Below are 14801 nucleotides of genomic sequence, written 5' to 3' on the forward strand. Positions count from 1 at the left end.
GAGTAGTAAAACAGTTCACAGAATCACAGAATGTTAGGGATTGGAAGGGACCTCGAAAGATCATCTAGTCCAATCCCCCTGCCGGGGCAGGATTGCCTAGACCATATTTTCCTCCCTTTATTAGACTCCTAGCCTCTTCCACACAGGATATTCAGATCTTTTTTGGGGTAGGAAAAAAAAAAAAAAGATTAAGCAAGATTCAAAAACCTATTGCACCTGGACACATTGTAAATGATGTATAATGATGCCAGCTGAGATTGAAAGTCCAGTTGTTCTAAATGTCATACCAACACTCTGTGCCAGAAATTTGCAGGCTAAAGAGACAGCATGGGAAACGGGAACTGTTATTGCTCTTATGTGCAGATAAGAAACTAGGGAAAAGGGAGATTAAAGCTAAAGGGTTTTTTTTAGTTTTCAAACTGACTAGATCTGTGTGTCCAGTTGAACTGACTGCTCAAAATTTAACAAAAACACTTTTTGTAGTCAAACAGGTACCTCAGCTTAATAGTAGCTTCTGAAAGTCTTGATTGATGTAGCTTTTCTGTGTGGTGGGGAAAGCCAATTAGCAAAGTACTTGGAGAAATTAAATTCAGTAGATGCAAGTAACTGAAGGAAACATGTTTTTCAATGAATAGTAAGAAAAATGCAGGGGGAGAAAAAGGGGAAGAAGTTGTCTTAATGCTGTCTGGCATGAAGTCTTGGAGTTGGAAACAAACTTCCATGTTCCAAAGCACGACATGTCAAAATAATGGCCCTCCTAAAACACCCATTCTATCTATGGGGCTTTGAAAGCTTTTATCTTTTTTTTTGTGGAAATGGAGAAGGGAAATAAGAGCTAAAGATGGAATAAAAGGTGGTTATATAGACAATTAAGTAGGTGTTGAAGCCTATTCATTGTGATGTTTTATGTGTCTTGAGTTTTTGGGACGGTGTGGTGCTGGGATTTTAGGGGAGGATGTATAAGGAAAATAATTGTTTTAGCTTGATACTTCCTGTGGTAAAGGCTTGTTCTGTCATTTGTTTAGGTCGTAGTTTGAGATGCCAATAAAACCCATTAAATAGAACATTTCAGTCTTTTGGAGAGGAAGAAGAGCCCTTTCATATCTTATCAGGAGTATCACAGAATCACAGAATGTTAGGGATTGGAAGGGACCTCGAAAGATCATCTGGTCCAATCCCCCTGCCGGAGCAGGATTACCTAGACCATATCACACAGGAACGCGTCCAGGCGGGTTTTGAATGTCTCCAGAGAAGGAGACTCCACAACCTCTCTGGGCAGCCTGTTCCAGTGTTCGGTCACCCTCATCGTAAAGAAGTTTTTCCTCATATTTATGTGGAACCTCCTGTGTTCCAGCTTGCACCCATTGCCCCTTGTCCTGTCAAGGGATGTCACTGAGAAGAGCCTGGCTCCATCCTCATGACACTTGCCCTTTACATATTTATAAACATTAATGAGGTCACCCCTCAGTCTCCTCTTCTCCAAGCTAAAGAGACCCAGCTCCCTCAGCCTCTCCTCATAAGGGAGATGTTCCACTCCCTTAATCATCTTCGTGGCTCTGCGCTGGACACTCTCCAGCAGTTCTCTGTCCTTCTTGAACTGAGGGGCCTAGAACTGGACACAATATTCCAGATGCGGCCTCACCAGGGCAGAGTAGAGGGGGAGGAGAACCTCTCTTGACCTGCTAACCACACCCCTTCTAATACACCCCAGGATGCCATTGGCCTTCTTGGCCACAAGGGCACACTGCTGGCTCGTGGTCATCCTGCTGTCCACTAGGACCCCCAGGTCCCTTTCCCCTACGCTGGTCTCCAACAGGTCTGCCCCCAACTTGTACTGGTACATGGGGTTGTTCTTGCCCAGATGCAGGACTCTACACTTGCCCTTGTTATATTTCATTAAGTTTCTCCCCACCCAACTCTCCAGCCTGTCCAGGTCTCTCTGAATGGCTGTGCAGCCTTCCGGTGTGTCAGCCACTCCTCCCAGTTTTGTGTCATCAGCGAACTTGCTGACAGTGCACTCTATTCCCTTATCCAAGTCATTAATGAATATATTGAATAGAACTGGTCCCAGTACCGACCCTTGGGGGACTCCGCTAGACACAGGCCTCCAACTGGACTCTGTCCCATTGACCACCACTCTCTGGCTTCTTTCCTTCAGCCAGTTCACAATCCACCTCACTACCCGATATCCTTGTGTTATACTGCTGCTACAAATAAGAACAACCTACTGCAAGTTGTACAAAGTCTTGGAAAGCAAGTACTTTGGCTCACCTTCCTTACTCTGAACCTAAACGGTTTCTCAGTGCATCTCTTAATTGTGAATTGTAATGGTTATGTAGTAACCTCTCTCCTAATAGAGGCCAAAAGGAGAGTGGACCCAGGGGACACTTTCTTGCATGCAAATGATTAGAAGGAAGAAAATGGAGGCAATCTTGGTATAATTGATTAGAAGTCATCTACTTGAAAGATTTGTAATCAAACATACACGTGATACATACCAAAGAGGACACTGATTTGCGTTTCCTGTTTTACCTTTGATATGTGTAATCTGATTGCTAGCTAAATTATGCCTTTGATTAATAGAAAAGCAATCAAGATTATCGTAACTACCTGAAAGAACTTCTCGTGGACTTTTTCAAGATAAAATGTATGGATGAATTAAGTGTATAACACTGGAATGTTTTTAGTTCTAAAATTCCTGTTTCTGTGAAGTAATAGAACTTCATTCATGATTGCTTATGCTGTCACTGTAGTGAAAGCAACATGATGGGAGCAGCTTAACATTTACTGTAAGTTTTCCCCAAATCATTCAGTACCCTAAAATCTGACCAGGCTGTGAACTACACCCATATGTGTCTTTTAATGGCCATCAGTAGCAGTTTGATATGGCTGTCCCATAAAGGTGTGGGACAAGTAGGACGGGAGACCTCCAAGACTGGTTAGTTGCTAAGCTAAGGAATGGAGCCTTAGAGGAATTTAACAAACTTAATCATACAGTGTAGGCTTTTTTCACCAAAAGAAAACTTACATGGAGTTTGTTTTAGCATTCATTATAGTACCATTGGAATTAATATTAAAACATAGTCCTTCATGGACAGAAGTAGGTAGGAGACCTATTAGATTTCCTGAATAACCATTGGTGTACTATGTACAAATTTTTCAGTATGTACAAATTTTTCAGTAGCCAGTATGCATTATACATGCTTTTTCAAAGGTAACTTCCTCTTCTGTTACATTGCTTTCCTTCAGAAGTTCATAAACTTAAAAAGCCATGTTCTGAAGGGTGATCTCTTAGTGGTGGTGAACTTGTAGCTTTCCTTTTTTAGATACACATCTGTCTTTGCTTTCTGTTCTTCCTGAACCGTTTCCATCAGTGCTTGCTACAGTCAAAGTAGGATAAGTTAAATTGGTATCAGAAAAGAATCTACCAGCTTTTATTTCCTGTCACTGTTTTTGCATAATCTTTGAAGTGTTAGCTCCTTGGTGGGAGGGCTTTGGTATGAGAACTCAAGTTCAATTAATGACCTCTAGTGTCCTGGAACCTAGGTGTTCTTCTGACTGTATCGGATAAAATCACCAGTTTCTTTACACTCTAGAAGACCTGACTTTTTTAGTACAGAAATTCTAATGACTTGTTTTTTTTTCCTTTAGGTGCCATATGAAACACTGAACAAACGGTTTCGAGCTGCACAGAAAAACATTGATCGAGAGACTAGCCACGTTACAATGGTTGTGGCAGAGCTGGAGAAGACGCTGAGCAGTTGTCCTGCTGTGGATTCAGTTGTTAGTCTCCTGGATGGAGTAGTTGAAAAACTCAGTGTTCTGAAACGAAAGGTAAGTGGTGTTCTACCTTGTGATTGCTCTGTCTTTGCAAAGTTAACAGAAGTAGTTTTCTGCAATACTATTTGCTTGAATTTTCTTTTCAAGATATAGATGTTACTGGGACCGTAAACAAACGCCTTAGAATGCACAGCAGAACACCAAAACTTACTGTATCTTGCTTCACTGCACTTAAAAACATGACTTGGTGTTCCATGACTAAGTATAACAAACCTCTACGAGAGGTAAAATTAATATGTATTTATAGTCCTGAAAAGGAATTTCTCTACCCACAGAAAAGAAATAGTAGCAAAAGGAATTGATTTGTATTAATTCCTGCTTGTCTAATGGAAAAGTTTATGTGGTTGCATTAATTCATTACTTGAGGAGCAAAATCAGGTAGAAGATGAGCCTGAAAAATGTTTAAACCCCAGTGAGGGGGTAGTTGTATGCAGTGTTGAGGCTTCTTTGCAGAAGAAAGTGTGAGTTGTCCTGGATTGTTACTTGAACGTTTTTTATAAACATTAAACTTGCAGGTTGGAAGGTTCCTAGGGAATATTACTAGAAGAATTTTAAACAAAGCTTAGCAGGATAACCTGCTTCTAGCTGTTAAGCTTGAACATTTGTGTGAAATACAGCCAAACCTTCATGCATTTACATCTTTCTAAGAAGAATGAGTTAAAAACATAAACTATATAGTATAAGCCATCCTTACTTTGGATGAGAATATTACTCATCCTGAGATTCATCAGAACACTTACTTGAAACAAATCTTGCAGAAAAATGAAAATAGCTCCGTCGCCTGGCTTTAGAGCAGGGCTTCTGCAAAAATAAATAGATGAAACAAATGGTAGCAGAGTCATTTCATTAAAACTTAAATGAAATAACCGACAGATATAAATCTAGCGACTGTATTAAGTGAAGCGTCAAAATACCTTGGAGGTTCGTAACATGAAAATAACACTGTCATGTATGTTGATTTGGGGTTTTCTGCTTGAACAGGTTAGCTAGGTGTTGAAAAGCTGTTCTGCAAAAGACTTCATAAATGTAATTGCTGTTTTCATCTTTCGTTTGTGAGACTTAGACGTCTTAAAGGATAAGTTTTCTCTGTTACAGAAAGAAATTGCTGCTATTTCTGAAAGAGGTGTTAGATTTTGCTTGTAGGTGTGTAGTAATGATGTGGAGGAGTAAGTTATTTACTTGTTAAATCTTTGCTGACTGCGGGGGTGTGTCTGAAGGCATTGCTGAATGTTTTGGGTGCAAGGCACCATTTTAGTGTAATTGCTCATTTGTTTTTGACTGCTTAAAAGACTGTGGGGAATCTTGTAGCTACTGAGAGAGAACAAAAGGCAAAAAAATCTTTTTAACAGTAAAAGTCTTCTGAAATACAAAGGTCTTGTTTCTGCTCCAAACCCTCAACTCCAACTGTCTTCTCTGTAATCTCTGCCCCGAGCAAAATGATTGTTTTCTTTAGGGCCTTTGGACCCATGTGGGGTATCTGTTTCCTCCTGTGTTTAGACAAGGATCTGATGAACTGCTGAGATGGCCATAATAGAATTAGATGGTTCCTTTATTTAACACCTTACTCACTCTTTAAAAAGAGCTGTTCAACACAGCAGGTTTCTTGGGTTCTGAAAATGGTCCTGGGGAAACCTAGGCCTTTGTGTTTTCCTTTTTGTATCCCGTTTAATATGCTTGGTCTCTCAAGTTCTATTAATGTCCAGCAGGGCAAGTCCAGATAGACTTGCTTCAGAGGGTTTTGAAAAGGATCTGTAGCCTTTCTGAATGCACTAGAAGGATCAAAAAAACAGCAAGAGCTGTGTAAGTCCAGATACAAAACTATATAAGGAGAGCCCTTTGGAATGAGAAGGGGCTCAACCTTTGTGCCCAGCTGCCTTGAATTCTCCTAGTCGTATTCAGAATAATTCTCGAGGTTGTCTTCACATCTGATAATACTGCAGACATCTAACAAGTGAAAGGGAGTTTTGGCTTGAGTTAGTGTTTGCTTGCTGAATAGGAAAAAAATCAGTTTATAGCTTAAAATACTGATCTCCAAACCATATGTTACAAAATAAAGCTAAATTCAGTAACAGAAGTAGCTCAGACTTCAGTAGTAAAAATAACTCAAGCTATAGATGTTTACGTGAATTTTACTAAAAGACTGTCTTGTATAGTGACTAGGGTTTTAGATACTTGAATTTGGTATCAAGGGCCAGATCAGAGTCAGGCTTAATTAGGGCAAATGCTTGGTAGGCTTCTCCTGCACAAATTTGCATTTATTTCACTTTGATTTTCAAATATTGATCTTTCCAGAAGTAGTCTGTAAATGAGCATGCATGGTAAAAGCAATTAGAATCAACCTGTGCTTCCAGAGCTGGAGCTGTTACCCAGGGATGATACTGTAGCCTGAATAGCTTGAGTGCTGGGAAGGTAGCCATGCCAGCACGGAGTGCCAAGTGGGCTGCCAAAAGCCAGCCAGGTTATTTGGTCTGCGCTTGGTTAGTAAACCTGCATGGACTTCCCTCTTGCCATAACTGTGAAGTTATTCAAACACAAGCCAGCAAGTTTAAAGTCACCACAAGTAAGGCAACCCAACCTGAAACTGCATCGCTAGCGATATATCGCAGATGGGAAATGTCCTAAGCCTGCATCATCTCCTGGTTTGCTTTTACCTTAGCAAGCATATTAAAGTACTGCAAGCTTGCTTGTGTTCTGTAGCCTGGCATGACCCACAATTGTCACGTGCTGTATACTGAGTCAGCTAGCTTTGAATTACGATATGTCTGTAATAAAATTGCCTTGCAGCATAACTAATTAGCCATATATCTTTAAGGCTGAAGGAAAGTACGTATGACCTGAGTGCTTTTTAATTTAAAAAAAAAAAAAAGTGGAGATATTTTGGGGTATGTGTTTTTCACTGGGCATGCCGATGTATTAGTTTTAAAAAGAGTCATTTTGCTTCATCTGGACAAATTTATTTTCCTAAGTACGGCTCCTAACAGTAGAGTGGCAGAGGTAAGTAAAATAACACCAGTTTAACAAAGCTGATAACTTTTGAAAAACTACTAAGATCCATGAATTAAAGGTGCCAAGAGGCCAAATGCTTATATAATTTTCATTATTGCATGACTGATTAAAATGGCTCCAGTGTATTAGAAGTAATGTGGGTTTACTCTGCATCACTCCTCAGTAGAACTAATTCAGTAGGACAGCTGCTTCAGAAAGAAGCCATGCATAGGTTAGAGGTGGAAATTCATGATTTTCAACCGTTTGGACCAGATGACTGCAAACCTTCGCAAAGCTTTTTGCAGAGTATTTCAGCAGTTGCTGCTGTAGCTGAAATGTTGCTGTTTTCAGACTAAATGCACATTAAGCAGAAAAATGCATATACTCATAGTTTATGTCAAATAAGTCAAAACTTATTTATATGCAAGAATATCTTGGAACTGGACCAGCCATGCTGAAACTTATGCACTGCCATAGGAAATGTCTTTCTACATGAAACACTATTGGGGGCAACTGTATATATAATATGTAAAGAATGCTTACAAGCAATGCTTACTGTATTTTGCTTTAAAAGCAAATTGAACATGTATAGCTCTTATTTGTTCCTGTTAATTTTGACTTTTTAGGCAGTTGAATCAATCCAGGCTGAAGATGAAAGTGCAAAACTCTGCAAACGTAGGATTGAACATCTGAAAGAACACAGTAGTGACCAGCCAGCTGCTGCAAACATGTGGAAGAAGAAACGTATGGATCGTATGATGGTGGAACATCTTTTACGCTGTGGCTACTACAATACAGCTGTAAAACTAGCGAGACAAAGTGGTATTGAGGTTGGTAGCAATGTGCACTAACTTACTAACAAAACGGTAGTAAAGAGGAAGTTGTCAAATAAGGACAAGCTGCTTTAGCCCTGTAGCAGCTATTTTTTATGTATTAGTGTGCTTTTATTACTAATGTTTATCTGTTAATCTTTTTAGGCCTGAGTTTGTTCTCCTTACTTGATATAAATTGTGTTTTAATGTATTAAATAAGTCAAAATTGAAGGCATAACTTTTAGTCATTAACTAAATGCTTTTAGATAAACACATTGCCCTATTAAATAGTTCTCAAATGTCATAGAGAATTTTTCTTTAGAGGCCTTTGGGCTGCTGACTAAGCAGTTGGTAGAGCTTCCCATCTGTCTAGCCACACTTAGGCAATATGTGTAGGTGACCAGACTGAGCAGAACAGCATATGCTGATTGCAGGAACAACTGTTTTATTGTATCATCCTAGTATTTAATGCATCAAGAGGAAAGCTGGCTTATACTTTGGAAAATAAATCTTGATACAATTTGGGTTTTTTAGTAGCCAATATATCTTGCATGCTCCACAGAAACTTTTTGCTGTTTTTCTTATTTCGCCATTTATGATTCTGCAGTTGTCACTTTCCTTTTCCCTGGTTATCTAGTTGGTTTTGCTTCCATCTCATGATTGCTTCTGAAGCGGTTAGAGTTTGTGCACCTTGGTGTAGCTTCTTTATGTAGAGCAATAAATACACACTGCGGTCCTCTGACAGCCACAAGGACGTTAAAACTGATTCTTTAAGAATTTGCTGTTTATGTAGAGGAATCAAGTTCTGCTAATTTTAGGTAGTGTTTGCTATTTGATCTTCAGTGATTCTTGAGTCTTAAGTTCTTTTGATATTCCTGATTCCAGAAGGTATGCAAGTCTTCTGGTTAAAATCTTTCTTCTATAAAGATGCTGAGAGTTTAGTTGTATTCTGTGACTTGCATGCTTTGCCTTTCTTAGGTGACAGTTGAACACATCTCTGAGCTAGCTGAGGGGAAGAGATTTTTGTTATCGGTGTCAAACTACAGCATATGTACCTCTTCTTTGTCTTGTACAATGAGCCTATCTGTCACATGTCTCTGTTACTCCTTGGCTGCTTTACCAGTCTGATCCTGTTCAACCAGCAGTGATTTCAGTAAATACCAAAAAGGAAACAGAAAGGCAGAGGGGAAGAAGTGGGTTACAAAGTATTAATAGGAAATAGTCTGGAAGAAATTAACTGAAGAGGCTGCTGTGCCTCACTGAAGATAGCCCGTGCATATAAATCAAAAAAACAAGGCAATTACTCTGGGATAATTTCAGCTGAATGGTCAGCAGCTCTTCTACTTCTGGTAGACGTTTCCCTCTGTTTTGAGCAGGAGCTCATCTCCTGCTGAATCATCATGTTACTGTACCTACTAGGTCTGCTGAAAAAGCACTATGGAAATATTTTCACTTTCATAGCAAGTTCTATTATGCCTGATTAAATAATGCTCAGCTTTGGTTTAGACACGAGCATGGAAGTCCATCACAATACCCTGCAAGACAGTGTGGTACGGAGTGTTGCACTTGTGAAGCCTTTAAGTCTTTTCATTTTGTTTGGTGAATAGAAGCTTTTGTGTTTTAAAAAAAAAAAAAAGTTTTAAATACACTTATTTAACTTCTGCCTGCAAGCCTAAGTATTTTTATTTGCATAACATCAAAGTAACTTGAATAACAGAACTTAGTTGCACATGTTGAATGCACTGAGGCCATATTTCTTCTAGTTTGCTAAAATTATGCATTTTACTCAACATTAAAATTTACATTTTGACTAAATGCGGATAGGCTTCCCTCAGTGTCTCAACATCGTACTCAGTCTTTCTTACTGTATGGTGATACTCATGTGAACAGCTTTTACAATGGTAAGGTACTGAGACTTGGTCATTATACAGAATTTGTGGTTTTGATGGTTTAATAAGACAACTTCTCTGTTCCTTTTTGTTCCTTTCTTGCCGAAGGATATGAGCATCAAAAAGTTCTCTAATGCTTAATAATGTAACTTTGCTGTAGAGCTTACAAAATATAATGGTATTTTTTTCTTATCCAAAGTAATCTTTCTGTTTACTGTAGTCTCAACTGTGATTTTTTGATAAATATCTCCACCACTGAAGGCTTCAGAAGCACATTGTTCTATAGTAAACCTGGTCATGTCTATTACCCGATTTATTTATTTATTTATTTATTTGTACCAAGACAATATTGTTACCACTGGGTAGCTACTATACCCTAAGCAGGAACCTGAAAAAAGGTGGGGTTTTTGCTCAACTTGTCCACCAGCCAGAGGTGAGGTGGTGAGACCCAGCAATGCGCTCTTGTGGCAAAGAGGAATCAACAGCACTCTGGGTTGCACTGGGATGAGCATCACCAACATGGGAAGCAGCCATGATCCAGTCCCTCTACTCAACACTGGTTAGACTCACCTGGAGTGCTGTATCTAGTTCTGGGCTCCCCAGCAGATGCACTGGGGTGTGGAGTCTCCCTGTACTTGGAGATACTCAAACGCAGAATGGACTGGGCAAGGTCCTAAGTAACCTGCTGTAGATGACCCTGCTTTGAGCATGAGGACTACACAAACTCCAGAGGTCCCAGTATCAACCAGTCTGTGGTTGTTTCTATGTTTCCAGGCCAAATAGCTCAAAGTACCCTTTGCCACTATTTGAAAAGGCTGAAGGAAACAGCTCTTTCCATTTCAGTTGTAGTTTGTGGATCCTAGATTAAGCATCTTTCAGTAGCTGTTAGACCAGTCTTGGGAACAAGTCTCAACCTGCTTGTTTTAAGTTCCTTGCATGGCTTCTGAATAGTAAGAGACCTGCAGAGCTGCTAAGGTACTTCATGGGTGGAAAGTTTAGAAAGCATTCTGTTTAGTGACCAAAAGCAAACCACTCAATCATTCATGTTTCCCAGTAATACACAGCAGACAGCTCAAAGATCGACTATGCACCATACTGTCCAATTCTAATAGTTATCGATGGACTGTGACAAACCCTACCCTGCTTTCTAAATTAACTGCTGTCATAGGAATGATATTCTTGAATTCTTGTTATGGAAAATAAGCATTTAAAAGCCATGGTTATAAACTAGGAAGCAAACAGCTGTGAAAGGAAATGCTGGATGGGAAGTTTAAATATTACAGTTATGAACTAGCTCAAGTTATTCCTAACTTCTGGCATGTGGCAGATATGAAGTGTAATGTTATATGGCAATATAAGAAATAAACTACAAACATGCAATGTGTGTGATATGTCTTTAAAGAAGAGTAATGCTGCTTGGGAAAGTAAACCAAAATGTGAGTAATATTAAAATAAGAGCTGACAGTCAAGGACAGAAATACCATGTTTGTGCCAAAGTAAATATAGTGGTGGGGGGCAGGGATTCTGTTGTGGACTTTTTTCTTGATGTCTTCTGGCTCCCTAATGATGTGAAAAACAGTTTGGATTGAAGATATAAACTAGATGTTAAGTTTTTGTTATGTACAAATGAAGCTTATCAGTATCAGCTTGTTACACTTAATAGGTCATAATAATGATCTTATTTTGACTCTTGGAGTGCAACACCAATACAAAAATGCATATTTTCATCTGCAGATTCATAATTCAGCTAGCTGGCAGGGTTGTCTGTTAACTTTGCTGTTCCATGTTCTGCTACGTTAAACGCTATCTTATTTCTGTGCCGTTAATTGATAGGCAAACCTAGTTTTGGAAATGTGGTGTTCCGGTAGGAAGTTGCTTGCTGTTTGTAGGTAAGTTTTATAATTAGGTTAGGTATGTAGTGTTTTGTTTGCTGTTCTTGGGGGTGGTTGTCTCTTAAATTTCATGCTTTTTCTGCCCTCTTTCTTAATAGTCTAGGAAGAAAAAAAAAACCATGAAAAGTGTCCTTATGTTCTCTGCTTAATTATGTAATAGCTGTAGTGATTTTTGCCTCTATGATTGAAAACGAATCCAGATTCTGAAGCTGCCAGTTTCTCATCATATGCTGTAAATTCTTTTTGTCTTTGCTTAGTTTATTTTAGTAAAAGAACATGTGTCCTTGCCTTAATGCCTATACTGTACAAAAGTTGTACAAGTGGCAATGTATGTTCTGTGAAGAATAGCACGAATTTAAACCAAGTGTCTGTGTGTTAGGGTAGGGAGCAAATGATTTAGAAATCTGTGAACCACTGAGGCACAGAAGAACTACTATACCCCTGGGGAGGGTGGGCAGTGACACTGTAAGGTTGCAGGTGTAAGAGAATGCTGGAGTTGAAATAACTGTCTTAAATAGCTGAAAACTGGTTAACTTGACCTTGGATCATGGATTATGCATGCCAATCAAGTTTTGCAAAAATTAATGTTCTTAGATCAGTAATTAAGTAAGTGCATCATCCTTCCAAGATACTTAACTAGCAATTTATGTTAATAGCGCAGTGTGCTTTTTGCTTGGGGAAAAAATGTGAGTATTCCATTGACTTCAAAAGTTTTGTCTAGACATACAGCCATTGTAGACTGTATTAGAAGGGCTTCTTGACACTTCAAGCAGTATTAAACCAATTGACAGCAGTCCTAAAAAGGTAAGAATTTCATGAAGTGGGAGTTCAGATCTTCAGTTTTTTGTCAATGGTTTCCTTCTTGAGCAGAATTTCTAAATCTATGGTAACAGTCATTCCCTAGAGAATATCAAAACAGGACAGATATTGCAAAACCATTCTGAAAATGTTTCATTATCTTTCAAACTGGTATAGTAAATATATTTTTGAAAAATAAATTTTGATTAGTATAAATGAAATGAATAGTAGTCACTGAAAAAGCTGATTATCCTCCGTTCTCCCCTCTCTCCAATTTGGTCCAGTTCTTCCTCTTTTCTACTGCATAAACGCAGCTTCAGTTTTCATAATTTGGAAACCATTTTGAATGGATTAGCCTAACTGAGTATTTGGAAAGATACCTGCAACAAACTCAGGTGTGTTCCATCATCTTAATTTTGCTATGGAAAGTCATGAAATCTTATTTGATATCCTTTGGAATAAGAGAAACTGAATTGTTAAAGTCAAGCTGTGTGGCTTTTAACCAAGTACCTGATCTCTTCTTCATACTGTTCTACATCATTGTTCCTTTTTTCAACCCCAAAGTTAAAGGTTCTTTCCTTGCTTTACAAAAGTTCCTCAACACTGTGACGTGGACCCTTCAGCTGAGACCTCAGTAGAAGACTGCTGAATGATTTCTTTGTCTGTTATGGAGCAAAATCTTACTTGAAGCTACCATTTTTGAAGTTGTTTCTCTGAATAACTGTTACTACTTGATGACTCTTTCAAAAAATGGAAGATGGAAAATGACCTGCAGCTGTGTTCTACCAGTCTTCTCCTCAAAAGCATGAAATGGTTATTCAGATTTATAGTTAGGGGAAGTAGGAGTGAAAACTTAAGTCTGGAGTGAAACTTAAAAGTCTAGGACACTTTAAAGAAATCTAAGAGTGAAACTTAATTCTAGACTTAAATCTAAAACAGTCATAACAAATAAGCTACATAATAGAGTTCAAGAGCATTGGATCAGTAAACTTTTAATACTTGAGCAGGGTGGATGTCAGTAATATGTGATTGCTTTAGTAAGAAATTCGTATGAATGTTTAGAAAAACTTAAGTTTGAGTGAAGAAAGCCATATGATGTTAAAGTTAAAAGCTGAATGAGTACTTCTAGCAATGATACCACTGTACCCTTAGAAATCTTCCTTGTTAAGACATGTAGTCCAAGAATGGCTTGTAGGCAAACACACAAATATGTATTAAATTAATTCATCAAAACAAGTTTATATTCATAACACTTCAATTTTAAATAGGTAAATAATATTCAGCATAATGCTTGCATGTATATTGCTTCACTGTCATGCAGAACATAGACAAGCTGACTTATCTAAATGCCGGCTGAATGGCAAAAGGTGTCTTCTTTTTTCTGGAGTTCTTTGTGTCCCTCTCCTATGACTTGCTGTGCCCACACTAGAGATGTTTGAGAAAACTACATAGGAAAGAGCTCCTGAACTGGCATGACTTATTTAAAGGTACCAGGATGTTAACTTATGCCTGTTTTGAGTTGCCTTAAAGTACTAGGCTATAGCTGAGTAACTCAAACTCCTTTAAATGTGTTTTGGCTGTTCTTAGTGTAGGCATGGCAACTTTCACTAGATTGATATAACGAATGTCTGGGTGTGTTCATCTGAATTTCAAAGTGCTGTAATTCCTGAACAGCCTTACATTTGCAGTTTGTCTCAAGCATCTTTGGGAATTAAAATGATGTAAATGTAAAATAGTCAAGATCGATGCAGAATAACAGACTTTCTCATTACAAATCATTTAACGCTTCAAAAGCCAACAACATGAAGTGTGCTGTAATGTTGAATGTATTTTTGAATGTTGTATTTTTCCAGTCTTTTTAGACAAAATGAGTTACCTATAGTGTATCATAAGTGGCTAATTTATTACAAAATACTTAGTCTGGAAGGCTAGTGATTCAAGAAAGATTCTTGAGTTTAAATTTAATCTAAAGGGAGAATGGTGTTACCACCTGTAGATTGCCTACGTGTAGAAGAGGTTTGGTTTCAGTTATGCCTCTGAGATTTTTGTTATTGTACATTCTTCCTTTCAGGCATTCCTTCAAAGTGTAAATGTTACTTTACATTTAACACTTTATCTTATTACTGTACTAGATGACAGGAGTTCACTTCTTGTGAGTGTGTGTAGCTGCTAATAGAGACTGATCCTGCCTGGAGAAAAGCTGTGGGGCTCGTGCTCACCTGGCAAAGATGAGTTGTCTTTCCTTGACTAGAAGAGGCTGCAACAGCAAATGGCCAAGGTAGAGCTAAGACCAGAGGCTTTTTTTTTCCCTGCCTAATGATGCATCTTGAGCTCTAGAAGCTTTGTCGCATTACTCTAGCGTAGTCATTTATTACTGTGCTTAGCGTGGTATAATGTACTGCTGGGTAAGGTGCAGTCATTTGCTCAGCTACAAAAACTGCTGAGGCAGGAGTAGAGGATGCACTGGGAAAACAGCTTGCTAATAACCAGCCTAAGTGCTCACTGTGACTGTGAGGCTCTACCACAGTGGCTTATCTTCATGAGCAAAAGTAGGCGGATGAAACATTTCTCTTTATTTGGCTCTG

General features: G+C 38.6%; 1 protein-coding gene across 5 annotated transcripts in view; it reads left to right on the plus strand.

The window, feature by feature from the left end:
- MAEA (macrophage erythroblast attacher, E3 ubiquitin ligase) overlaps nucleotides 1-14801 on the plus strand; it is a 54729-nt gene that overhangs the window by 15632 nt on the left and 24296 nt on the right. For all 5 annotated transcript variants that reach the window (XM_068403086.1, XM_068403082.1, XM_068403081.1 and 2 more), the window contains 2 exons: nucleotides 3652-3834; nucleotides 7452-7655. In XM_068403086.1, coding sequence (XP_068259187.1) covers nucleotides 3727-3834; nucleotides 7452-7655 — 312 coding nt within the window. In that variant the 5' untranslated portion in view covers nucleotides 3652-3726. The remainder of the gene's footprint in view (nucleotides 1-3651; nucleotides 3835-7451; nucleotides 7656-14801) is intronic.

Source organism: Nyctibius grandis, chromosome 6 (genome assembly GCF_013368605.1).
Source record: "Nyctibius grandis isolate bNycGra1 chromosome 6, bNycGra1.pri, whole genome shotgun sequence".
NCBI classification, from domain to species: domain Eukaryota; kingdom Metazoa; phylum Chordata; class Aves; order Nyctibiiformes; family Nyctibiidae; genus Nyctibius; species Nyctibius grandis.